At 47.7% G+C, this 13,611-nt stretch overlaps 1 protein-coding gene across 1 annotated transcript in view; it reads left to right on the top strand.

The window, feature by feature from the left end:
- Positions 1 to 327: 327 nt before the first annotated feature.
- Positions 328 to 13,611, top strand: part of F9 (coagulation factor IX) — an 80,861-nt gene continuing 67,577 nt past the window's right edge. Inside the window, exon 1 of the mRNA XM_066579886.1 lies at positions 328 to 407. Coding sequence (XP_066435983.1) covers positions 341 to 407 — 67 coding nt within the window. The 5' untranslated portion in view covers positions 328 to 340. The remainder of the gene's footprint in view (positions 408 to 13,611) is intronic.

The following is a 13,611-nucleotide window of genomic DNA, read 5'->3' as shown; positions in this document are numbered from 1 at the left end:
TTCTACTTGTCACATGATGAAATAAAGCAGCTGGTAGGGTTTATATAATGACGGCACTAAAATTGTGGGTATTCTTCTACACCTCCAAATCCATTGATATGATAAATAGTGCTGTTCCCGTTTGTCACATTGATACGACCTTTTCAATGTTGCAGACATTCCTACCTTTACGGAAAGTGTAGCTGATGTGGTTTCTGCAAACATGTGTCACTTCCAAAATTGAAATTTTAGCTGAAAAACAAGAGTAAACAGAAAGGGAGGGCGAGAATGTGGACTTCGGAACCATTGATCCTAGGCTGGCTCCAGACTAATTTGCAGTAAGGTTCTTCAGAGGAAGAAGATGGCATCTATTCCAAGCCTTCTCATTATTTTTCTCTTGGCTTATTTCTGCAGGGCGGAAAAAACAGGTTGGTTACCTTTGATTATCTCCTAATATGTCCTCTTCCCGTAGTCAGACTGATGTCTTGAAATGACGACGTCTGGAAAAACCGTAGTACAAGCTAACAGAGAACTGAATATTATGATATAATGGTTCAATATGGTCAGAATCTATTACATATTTAATTCCAGGAAAGGCAGAATTTTCCATTTTCACATAATGTTCTGTGCTAAAAAAGCACAAGTCAATCTAACCTTGCTCTAAGCACATATCAATGTGATATGCACGTGGATGGCTCCGCTGGTGTGTGTGCGACTCTTAAAGGAGAAGAGATCGTAGCAGTCAATGCTATGTAGTAGTACAGGAGCCATTAACTAGATTTTGGTAAACTAGAATGTAGATTCTTCAACCAATAAGAAAATAAACCAGAAAAATTTACCATTTCAACCCCAAAAATATAGGAATAATAATAATCTTTATTCATATAGCGCCAACATATTCCGCAGTGCTTACAAAACAGGGAGGGGGCAGATACAAAAACTACAGTTACATCTAGTAATCACTTGATGGAGACAGTAGGGGTGCGGGTCCTGCTCCAACAAGCTTACATACTACAGATAATGGGGTGATACAGAAGGTAAAGGGGCTGGAGATGTGCCCGGTATGGCGAGGTGGAGAGTGAGGGATGCTATACACATAGACAATGGTCAGACGTAAGCTGTGTGGTGGCTGAATCGGTAATACTGCAGGGGCGGTTGATGGCAGCTAGCAGGGATTGCAATCAATAGGACAGGGAGCATGGTATCAGGCAAAGTACAGAGGGGTTCGGTTTAGAAGATATGGTATGGCTCCCTGAAGAGGTGCATTTTTAGAGCATGTCTGAAATGTGTCAGGGATTGCCCACAAAGTATAGGGTAGCGCGTTCCAGAGGACTGGTGCTGCTCTGGAGGAGGCTTATCAAGATTAGTGCAAGGCAGAAGTGGATCAGTTGCCCACAGCACCCAATCTAGTTGCTGCTACCAATAAAAGATAGAATCTGATTGGTTATCGTTAACAGCTCCACCTTTCCTACTCACTAGTTTTGGGAAATCTCTATAGCACCCGGGAACACAATTTTTGGTGACAGAGATGAGATGACCATTTTGGGGTATATTGGTGTCACGGATTCTGAAAATGACATTAGTTTTTCTCCATCAGGTCTGCTTATGAAGATATGCCATATGTCCATATAAATGCATGCATGTAGACATATTGTATTATACATATAATGACTGCCAATCAAAAGCTGAAGGTACAAAGATAAATTCCAAGAAGCCTAGAACACAAAACAAAGGTTTCTGCATTGAGGCATGTCGATGAAACCAAGTCTTTGTGGTTTTCTGCGATGAGATATTCCTGGACATTCACGCTGTATGTTTCATCAGTAGTCCGCCATCATATGCGTATCCCACCGTCCTTATTTCCTGGTAGAATTGCTCACCATGTTTATCACTTATATCACCAAAAGAATCTAAAAATCGATCCAAAATGACTGCAGATTCTGCAATTTGATGCAGTTTTCACATGATCGAACATTGCGTGATAACTAGAGATGAGCGAGTATACTCGCTAAGGCACATTACTCGAGCGAGTAGTGCCTTAGCCGAGTATCTCCCCGCTCGTCTCTAAAGATTTGGGGGGCGGGGAGCGGCAGGGGAGAGCGGGGAGGAACGGAGGGGAGATCTCTCTCTCCCTCTCCCTCCCCCCTGCAACTCACCTGTCACCCGCGCCGGCCCCCGAATCTTTAGAGACGAGCGGGGAGATACTCGGCTAAGGCACTACTCGCTCGAGTAATGTGCCTTAGCGAGTATACTCGCTCATCTCTAGTGATAACATATGCACATGTGAATTAACCCATTGAAATCAATAGGTTCTATTCACTGCATATCATATGCTCAAACATTGCCTGCGTAACAAGCATTTATAGTTCCCAAGGAAATGCTTTACAACTAGAGATGAGCGAACGTGCTCGGCCACGCCCCTTTTGCGCCCGAATACCGCGAATTCCGTGTACTTCCGTACTCGGGTTAAAAAATTCGGGGGGCGCCGTGGCGGCACGGGGGGTAGCAGTGGGGAGTGGGGGGGGGGGGAGGGAGAGAGAGAGGGCTCCCCCCTGTTCCCCGCTGCTCCCCCCCGCACCGCCACGCCTCTCCCCGCCCCCCGGCGCCCCCCGAATCTTTTCACCCGAGTACTGAAGTACTCGAAAATGGCGGTACTCGGGTGCGTAAGTACTCGAAACGAGTACGTTCGCTCATCTCTATTTACAACCATACAAAACGACGACCGCGCATGCGCCTCAATGTTGTCCACTGAATCTTGGTAACGACGGTCTTTCATGAGTTCCCGGATTTGTGGTCCATCGAATTTACCTGTTTTTAGCTTCTCCATGCTCATCGCCAGAAATGTTCTACTTTGGTAGCCGAAACACGTTACATTTCTCTAATTTTTTTACAAATTGTTTAATCAAAACAAGCTTGATGTGCAGCGGTGGCAACATGTATCATATGTACTAATAGTAAGCCAATGCTGGCGGGAAAATAAAGTAATCATAAAAAGAATAGATAATGGCATCAGGAGTATCTCAGAAACTAGTAAAGATGAAATTCTGTTAGAAAAAGATGTCACTGCGCTTCGTGATATTATGTGGTAGATGATAGGCAGTTTAAAAAAGGAATACCAGAGTAAAAGAAGGAACACTTACTGGACAGGAGGGGGGTATGTGGTATTCAGAAGCCCCCTCCTTGAAGTGTTGACTCCAATCATAGAAGAAACTACGAACCAGTCCCCGGGATATAATCCAAAGTTCTTTAATACTCTGATCCACAGGTGGTCAGATCAGCAAGTAGCAACGCGTTTCGGTGTTTACAAAACACCATATAGCCTCAGCTGAGAATGTAAGACTCGTACAATAAATGCAGACTGGGATAGAACTGGGAATAGAAATAGCACTGGAACTCTGATACACTGACCCAACTGACTGTGGCTGTCTGCCCACTGGGATGTGGGGTCTGTAGCAGCCCTTGTATTTTTGGTCAGTGTATCAGAGTTCCAGTGCTATTTCTATTCCCAGTTCTATCCTCGTCTGCATTTATTGTACGAGTCTTACATTCTCAGCTGAGGCTATATGGTGTTTTGTAAACACCGAAACGCGTTGCCACTTGCTGATCTGACCACCTGTGGATCAGAGTATTAAAGAACTTCGGATTATATCCCGGGGACTGGTTCGTAGTTTCTTCTATGATTGGAGTCAACACTTCAAGGAGGGGGCTTCTGAATACCACATACCCCCCTCCTGTCCAGTAAGTGTTCCTTCTTTTACTCTGGTATTCCTTTTTTAAACTGCCTATCATCTACCACATAATATCACGAAGCGCAGTGACGTCTTTTTCTAACAGAATTTCATCATTACTTCCTTGTGGGGGTTCTCTCTTCATAAGAGAAACCCTCTTTGTGTCCTGCAGCTCTCCCGATACTTTTGGGATTGGATATTTGTGACTAAGACCTTTAGAAGACCTTGTGGCGCACTCCTATACCTCTATCCATCTCAGAAACTAGAACTCCTAGAATGATTGGATGGCATTTTGGGAATCAGTGGCACAAAAGTACCCAGAATAAAGTCTAAAATTTCAGCCACCATGAAAAAAAAACATTTTTTTGTTCCCCGGTGTAATATTTATTGGATGACTGAGTATGGAAAAGGAGTTTTAACATCCCAAAGCTGCCCGTACACATAAGGCTGATTTTGGCCCACCATCAATTGCGATAGAAAATCTTAGCTGTGGTTGGCTGAAAATAGAATTGCATGGCATGATTGGCTGAATTAGGCCAATAAAGCCCAGTGTATTTCTTCTTTACACTTTTTTTGTTGAGATTTGGTGAGATTGTTCATGCAACACTAAAATTTCCCTACCTCCTTGTTTGCTCACAATGCAATTACTTTGGAGAAGAGAGTCCTGTATAGGTTCTTGCCACCCAAGAACTCTGTGGATACAACCGAGCAGGATTGAGCTCCCCTTCTTCAGAGTCCCCATCACAGCTGAATGGTCTCACATGTCTTTGTTTAAATGCAATTATTCGTGATGCTAATGAACTGCAGAGATGAATAAGTATCCAAGAATTAACCACCCTGTCTGCAGAACAGGAAAGAAAACCAAGAACAAGACGTTCTGTTTGCTCTGGGAGGTTTGTCTGATGTTCTGACCTACAAAGACCTTTTCGGTTTCAGGGGTCATCAGTGTTGTTTGTCGGTCATCCAACAATTGTCAGGAGCAGACCGAACACATATCTTACGTTGTTATTTCAAAAAGACAAAAATAATTGCATTCAGTCTTGGCAAGTGTCTGTTTTACATAATTTGAAGCTGGCCCTGGAGAGCACATTGTATATGCATGGTTTGTGGAGGTGATTTGTCAATGGTGTTATAGAGATGTCTTTACAACAGCCAAATTCTCCAGCCACGGCTTTCAGCTTTACTCAGGCTGTGAGCCTTTCATATTGGCGCTCAAAAATGTTGGGTTGCATAAGATCTGGCAATAGGTCCATGTGATAATATACTGCAGGTAGACAGGACGGAAAGAGGCCCGTAGAAAGATGAGCCAACAACTATCTAGACCTTTATTACTCTTCAGGGAACTCACAGCATTTTGTATCTATTTGTCAAAAATGTTGCCGCCAAATGTTACTGAAGATTCTGTTGCTCATAATTTAAAAGGCTACATGCACAAAGTTTTAGGTTTTGGCATTTTGATTATTTTGCTGTATTTTTTCTCATTGGCTTCTCTATAAGATCTCGAAAACCTCGGAAACAATTATGTTTTAAATGTTATAGAATGAAAATTGTTAGCAAAAATTTTTGAAAAAAAAAATACAACTAGGTTGTGTACAGAAAAGGTGGATTTGCAGCAGATTTTTCATAGTAAAACTGCCCGACAGTGATTTCGACCCAGATTTTAGTGCAGATCTACCATGAATTTCCCCCCTCTTCATTTTGTGCAAATTTTAGTGCAGATTACTGGCTGTGGAAAATCAGCACCTTGTGATCATATCCTTAACCCTTTCCAATCCACTGTCTGACCTGTGAAGACATTATGATTAGAGATGAGCGAGCACCAAAATGCTCGGGTGCTCGTTACTCGGGACGAAAATTTCGCGATGCTCGAGGGTTCGTTTCGAATAAAGAACCCCATTGAAGTCAATGGGCGACTCGAGCATTTTTGTATTTCGCCGATGCTCGCTAAGGTTTCCATTTGTGAAAATCTGGGCAATTCAAGAAAGTGATGGGAACTAAACAGCAACGGATAGGGCAGGCGAGGGGCTACATGTTGGGCTGCATCTCAAGTTCCCAGGTCCCACTATTAAGCCACAATAGTGGCAAGAGTGCCCCCCCCCCCCCCAACAACTTTTACTTCTGAAAAGCCGTCATTAGCATGGCATACCTTCGCTAAGCACCACACTACCTCCAACAAAGCACAATCACTGCCTGCATGACACTCCGCTGCCACTTCTCCTGGGTTAAATGCTGCCCAACCCCAACCCCCCCGCACGAGCCAGTGTCCACAGCGCACACCAAACTGTCCCTGCCCAGCCTTCAGCTGCCCTCATGCCACGCCACCCTCATGTCTATTTATAAGTGCGTCTGCCATGAGGAGGAACCGCAGGCACACACTGCAGAGGGTTGGCACGGCTAGGCAGCGACCCTCTTTAAAATGGGCAGGACGATAGCCCACAATGCTGTACAGAAGCAATGAGAAATATAATCCTGTGCCACCGCCATCAGGAGCTGCACAGGTCGGCATAGCAATGGGGAACCTATGAGCCACACACTATTCATTCTGTCAAGGTGTCTGCATGCCCCAGTCAGACTGCGGTTTTTTATAAATAGTCACAAGCAGGTACAACTCCGCAATGGGAATTCCGTGTGCACCCACAGCATGGGTGGCTCCCTGGAACCCACCGGCTGTACATAAATGTATCCCATTGCAGTAACCTGGACAGTAGAGCTAACGTCAGATTAAGTGCAGGTGGGCTTCGGCCCAAACTGCATGCCCCAGTCAGACTGCGTTTTTTTATAAATAGTCACAAGCAGGTACAACTCCGCAATGGGAATTCCGTGTGCACCCACAGCATGGGTGGCTCCCTGGAACCCACCGGCTGTACATAAATGTATCCCATTGCAGTAACCTGGACAGTAGAGCTAACGTCAGATTAAGTGCAGGTGGGCTTCGGCCCAAACTGCATGCCCCAGTCAGGCTCGAGTTTTTTATAAGTATACACAGGCACGTACATCTCCCTAATGGGAAGTCCATGTGGACCGACAGCATGGGTGGGTCCCAGGAAGCCACTGGCCGTACATAAATATATTCCATTGCAGTGCACAGCACAGCTGATGTAACGTCATCTTTAATGCAGGTGGGCAAAAAATTAATTGGATTACACTGTAGGCGAGGGCCCAAAAAAATTGGTGTACCAACAGTACTAATGTACCTGAGAAAAATTTCCCATGCCCAACCAAGAGGGCAGGTGAAACCCATTAATCGCTTTGGTTAATGTGGCTTAATTGGTAACTAGGCCTGGAGGCAGCCCAGTTAAAATAAAAATTGGTTCAGGTGCAAGTTTCAACGCTTTAATGAGCATTGAAACGTATAAAAATTATTTACAAAAATTATATGACTGAGCCTTGTGGGCCTAAGAAAAATTGCCCGTTCGGCGTGATTACGTGAGGTTTCAGGAGGAGGAGCAGGAGGAGGAGGAGGAATATTATACACAGATTGATGAAGCAGAAATGTCCCCGTTTTGGATGGTGAGAGAGAACGTAGCTTCCATCCGCGGGTGCAGCCTACGTATTGCTTAGGTATCGCTGCTGTCCGCTGGTGGAGAAGAGAAGTCTGGGGAAATCCAGGCTTTGTTCATCTTGATGAGTGTAAGCCTGTCGGCACTGTCGGTTGACAGGCGGGTACGCTTATCTGTGATGATTCCCCCAGCCGCACTAAACACCCTCTCCGACAAGACGCTAGCCGCAGGACAAGCAAGCACCTCCAGGGCATACAGCGCGAGTTCAGGCCCCATGTCCAGCTTCGACACCCAGTAGTTGTAGGGGGCAGAGGCGTCACCGAGGACGGTCATGCGATCGGCTACGTACTCCCTCACCATCCTTTTACAGTGCTCCCGCCAACTCAGCCTTCACTAGGGAGCGGTGACACAGTCTTGCTGGGGAGCCATAAAGCTGGCAAAGGCCTTGGAGAATGTTCCCCTGCCTGCGCTGTACATGCTGCCTGATCTCTGCGCCTCCCCTGCTACCTGGCCCTCGGAACTGCACCTTCTGCCACTAGCGCTGTCGGATGGGAATTTTACCATCAGTTTGTCCACCATGGTCCTGTGGTATAGCATCACTCTCGAACCCCTTTCCTCTTCGGGTATGAGAGTGGAAAGGTTCTCAGTACACTGAGGACCGTGGGTCGAGCAGTGTGTACACCCAGTAATCCATAGTGGCCAGAATGCCTGTAACGCGAGGGTCTCAAAAAAGGCATCCTAACATGAAGTCAGCCATGTGTGCCAGGGTACCTGTACACAACACATGGCTGTCCTCACTAGGAAGATCACTTTCAGGATCCTCCTCCTCCTCCTCCTCCTCCTCCTCAGGCCATACACGCTGAAAGGATGACAGGCAAGCAGCATGGGTACCCTCAGTAGTGGGCCAAGCTGTCTCTTCCCCGTCCTCCTCATGCTCCTCCCCCTCCTCCTCAACGCGCTGAGATATAGACATGAGGGTGCTCTGAGTATCCAGCAACATACTGTCTTCCCCCGCCTCCGTTTCCGAGTGCAAAGCGTCTGCCTTTATGCTTTCCAGGGAACTTCTCAAGAGGCATAGCAGAGGAATGGTGACGCTAATGATTGCAGCATCCCCGCTCACCATCTGGGTAGACTCCTCTAAGTTTCCAAAGACCTGGCAGATGGCTGCCAACCAGGCCCACTCTTCTGTAAAGAATTGAGGAGGCAGACTCCCACTACACCGCCCATGTTGGAGTTGGTATAGCTCTACGCTGCTCATAGAGTCTGGCCAACATGTGGAGCGTAGAGTTCCACCGTGTGGGCACGTCGCACAGCAGTCGGTGCACTGGCAGATTAAACCGATGTTGCAGGGTCCGCAGGGTAGCAGCGTCCGTCTTGGACTTGCGGAAATGTGCGCTGACCCGGCGCACCTTTCTGAGCAGGTATGACAAGTGTGGGTAGCTTTTCAGAAAGCGCTGAACCACCAAATTAAAGACATGGGCCAGGCATGGCACGTGCGTGAGGCTGCCGAGCTGCAGAGCCGCCACCAGGTTACGGCCGTTGTCACACACGACAATGCCCAGTTGGAGGCTCAGCGGCACAAGCCAGCGGTCGGTCTGCTCTGTCAGACCCTGCAGCAGTTCGTGGGCCATGTGCCTCCTCTCTCCTAAGCTGAGTAGTTTCAGCACGGCCTGCTGACGCTTGCCCACCGCTGTGCTGCCACGCCGCGCGACACCGACTGTTGGCGACGTGCTGCTGCTGCTGACACATCTTTATTGCGAGACAGAGGTTGAGTTGGAGGAGGAGGAGGAGGGTGGTTTAGTGGAGGAAGCATACACCGCCGCAGATACCAGCACCGAGCTGGGGCCCGCAATTCTGGGGGTGGGTAGGACGTGAGCGGTGCCAGGCTCTGACTCTGTCCCAGCCTCCACTAAATTCACCCAATGTGCCGTCAGGGAGATATAGTGGCCCTGCCCGCCTGTGCTTGTCCACGTGTCCGTTGTTAAGTGGACCTTGGCAGTAACCGCGTTGGTGAGGGCGCGTACTGTTGCGGGAGACGTGGTCGTGCAGGGCTGGGACAGCACATCGGGAAAAGTAGTGGCGACTGGGAACCGAGTAGCGCGGGGCCGCCGCCGCCATCATGCTTTTGAAAGCCTCCATTTCCACAAGCCTATACGGCAGCATCTCCAGGCTGATCAATTTGGCTATGTGCACATTTAACGCTTGAGCGTGCGGGTGCGTGGCGGCGTACTTGCGCTTGCGCTCAAACAGTTGCGCTAGCGACGTCTGGATGGTGCGCTGAGAGACATTGCTGGATGGGGCCGAGGACAGCGGAGGTGAGGGTGTGGGTGCAGGCCGGTAGGCACTCGTGCCTGTGTACTCAGAGGGGGGTTGGATCTCAGTGGCAGGTTGGGGCACAGGGGGAGAGGCAGTGGTGCAAACCGGAGGCGGTGAACGTCCTTCGTCCCACCTTGTGGGGTGCTTGGCCATCATATACCTGCGCATGCTGGTGGTGGTGGCTCCCCAGCTGATCTTGGCGCGACAAAGGTTGCACACCACTGTTCGTCGGTCGTCAGGCGTCTCTGTGAAAAACTGCCACACCTTAGAGCACCTTGGCCTCTGCAGGGTGGCATGGCGCGAGGGGGCGCTTTGGGAAAGAGTTGGTGGATTATTCGGTCTGGCCCTGCCTCTACCCCTGGCCACCGCACTGGCTCGGCCTGTGCCCACTCCCTGACTTGGGCCTCCGCGTCCTCGCCCGCGTCCACGTCCTCTAGGCCTACCCCTACCCCTCAGCATGCTGTATTACCAGTAGTGCAGAAACAGAACACTGTAATTAAATGTGCCGCTTATTGGCCTGTGGTTGGAGGCTGACTTCGCTTACGGAACGCACAGCAGAGCCAGGAAAGAATTTTGCGCAAGCCTGCTGTAACACTTATCTGGCTGCATATGAATTAGGACAACTACCCCCAGCAGAGACCCAGTACACTGAGGACGGTCACAGGCAGCCCAAATAGATTTTTTTTCCCAAATGTTTTTCGAAAGGCCCACTGCCTATGTACACTAAATATGTCTTCTGTCCCTGCCTCACCACTACTGGCCCTGCACTATGTAAAATTACTGCAGACTGTTTCACTGTAGACAGAAATACAGCGGTGATGTAATAGGCAACACAGAGCCAGGAAAGAATTTTGCGCAAGCCTGCTGTAACACTTATCTGGCTGCGTATGAATTAGGACAACTACCCCCAGCAGAGACCCAGTACACTGAGGACGGTCACAGGCAGCCCAAATAGATTTTTTTTCCCAAATGTTTTTGGAAAGGCCCACTGCCTATATACACTAAATATGTCTTCTGTCCCTGCCTCACCACTACTGGCCCTGGACTATGTAAAATTACTGCAGGACGCAATGCTCTGCACGGCCGATATACAAAAAAAAAAGAAAATGTGCAACACTGCTAAAAGCAGCCTCCACACTACTGCACACGGTTAGATGTGGCCCTAAGAAGGACCGTTGGGGTTCTTGAAGCCTAAAATAAATCCTAACACTCTCCCTATAGCAACTCCAGTAAGACAGCACTTTCCCTGATCTCTGTCAGAACGCATCTGTGGCGAGCCGCGGGAGGGGCCGATTTATATACTCGGGTGACACCTGATCTCGCCAGCCACTCACTGCAGGGGGGTGGTATAGGGCTTGAACGTTGCAGGGGGAAGTTGTAATGCCTTCCCTGTCTTTCTATTGGCCAGAACAGCGCGCTAACGTCTCAGAGATGAAAGTGAAAGTAACTCGAACATCGCGTGGTGCTCGTTTCGAATAACAAGCATCTCGAACACGCTAATACTCCAACGAGCATCAAGCTCGGACGAGTACGTTCGCTCATCTCTAATTATGATTTAAGGCTGTACAACTCCGATAATGGTAGACAACCGTTGGGGTTCTCTTACTGTATATTGCCAGCCTCTCTGCGGTCGGAGCCTATCCAATCTGTCACCTCATGCAGTACTGGCTTTAGCCAGCATATAACGCCGTTGTATAACGGCAGAAAAAGAGTAAGCACCCTAGGAAAACCAGGATACAAATTGGACTTGAAAGGGTTAAAAATGCTTAAAGCTGATTGATTGAGAGCTGAAAAAATTGTTCGTCTGTCTTAAGGAAGCCTATAAATGATAAAGAAATGGCCATATGGAGTAAAAATATGAGTCAAGACAGGAGAGATTTTCGCTACTGATGTGTTTTGCTCATGTCTACCACGATACATTGTAATGAACTGCAGTTGTGTGAACGATGACTACACCTATGCAGAAGTTTTGCCCCTAATACAAATTAGGCCATGCCACATCTACATCGGACACTTGATTCTGAGCCTCTGGTGCAAATCAAGCACAAAACACATGACGCCTGGAGACCAGAATGCCCCTCTTCTTGTACCCTTCCCAATAAGGACAAACACCTTTTTCTTTTGGATATTTTATTGGCCACAGCAGCCTTTTTAACAGAAAAACACAATCATTATGAAATAATGAGGGGGGAGTCCTTAGAGTCACACAATCTGGTGCTACCACACTCAAACCAAATACACGCTGCCCCACAGCCGAAGACAGGCTCAGGGACAACGCAAGCCGCCCTTAGGTGGCTACCACACTTGGGGCTTACAGCCGGCGGAGGGTCTACTGCCCCCCACTACCAGCCAAGTCCCTGCACCAGATACTACACCGATTACAGAGGAGGGAGTCTTAACAGGTAGGACCATGCCCACCCAACTCCCCCCCCTACACAATTTCCACCGACTCCAAGGACCCCCCCCCCACCCGACACTGCCATGACAATTAACCTCTAAACCTTCCCCACCCACCGATAACAAAACGGGCGGGCGGGCGGGACTCTCTGCTATCTCCTCTCAAGGTGACCACCCATGAAGCACCCCCTCTTTATATAACCCCCCTCCCACTAAACTTTCCACCTATCCTGACCCTCACCTCTACCTTCTAGAACTTTCTATCTCCACCTACTCCCAACATTAACCCCTTCCTGACTACCAGCTATCTGGCCCCAGTCGTCATGCCGGGCTTCCTCTTAAAGGGGCCACGACCCCTCCCGCTCCAGCCCGTGACTGCATGATGTGCTATTTTGTCCGGAGAAATACCGGACGTCTTATGAACCCTGTTACAGTCAATGGGGTTCGTCGGGCGCTGGTCGGGCTCATCATGTGCCAGGTTCAGTAATTTCTTTGCTTGGCTCCTTAGATAAAACGGAAAAACAGGAATTAAAAAGAGTTAGTGTCAAAGAGGCCTAAGACTGTATTCATTACACAATGATTAAGCTTTATTTACATAAGACTGGACAACGCCTTCAGGACATGACAGTTTTTAGAAACAAAGAACTGCTTTCATTGTACTAGACTTTAGCGATTAGAGATCATCTAAGCAGACAAGAATTGGAGGGGGGAAGCTTCTTATGGAAGAGATGCTGCTGATGTACGCAGAGAGCTATCTCATAGGAAGAAGATATGCAGATTAGCAGATTTTTTAAGATCATTACAGTTGGGTCTCTCTTCCTTTGAAGGAGAGTTAACTGGCATATTAATGGCTTTTTTCCCACAGAATACGGTCTAAAAAATTGTCTTCATCCACCAGCTGTGTGTCTTCAGTGAGAAGCAGTACATAGGGCATCTTAGCCAGCCAAGCAATACCCAGTTCTGTACTGTTGAGGAGCATGAACCCTTAAACAGTCTGTCTATAGATGGGATCCTCTTCCTTTTAGACAAGTTTTTGGTTTGGTTAGTATGACATAGTTAGCAAACTCCAGTTAAATATGTGCAGGTCCAGCCTTAGGCTACACGATGCCCATGCAAAATTGTCCTTTGGGCCCCCCCCCCTTCATGTTTCATTGTTCTGTTATCGTCATGTCACAGTTAGCACACTGCTTACTTTATTCACTAGACCTGGCGTGATTTTTCCTGTTTTCCAGTTCCCTTTGAGTTTCGTACACTTATTTCTTACAGACTATTGTGACTGAGGCCGTCTGTGTAGGGCACAATAGTTCTGTCCTGGGTGTCACCAATTTTTTTTTTCACCTCTCGTTTTGTACACACTTGCCTTGCAGACTATTGCAAAGGAGGCTGATTGTGTAAGGTGCAATAGTTCTGTTCAGGGTGTCTTAAATTATGTTTGTGCTCCTCATTGTGGCATTTAAGCGTTTGTTTCAGGATGTATGGATAATGTATGACGTTTTGTCCACTGGAAGAGTTGACAAATATACTTTTTTTTGCCCTAAGGGTCCAGAGACTCCTTTTGTTTGACATGACGGGGGTAGTGTCATGTCACAATTAGCACACTGTCAAGTATTTGCCAGCACACCTTTGCTTCTGTGGGTTCTATTTTGACTAGGCAGGGTTAACATCTCCTGTGCTTAGTAGTTCAGGTTAAT

This window comes from Eleutherodactylus coqui, chromosome 10 (genome assembly GCF_035609145.1).
Source record: "Eleutherodactylus coqui strain aEleCoq1 chromosome 10, aEleCoq1.hap1, whole genome shotgun sequence".
NCBI lineage: Eukaryota > Metazoa > Chordata > Amphibia > Anura > Eleutherodactylidae > Eleutherodactylus > Eleutherodactylus coqui.
The sequence above is the reverse complement of the archived record's forward strand: the minus strand, read 5'-3'. Positions and strand labels throughout refer to the sequence as shown.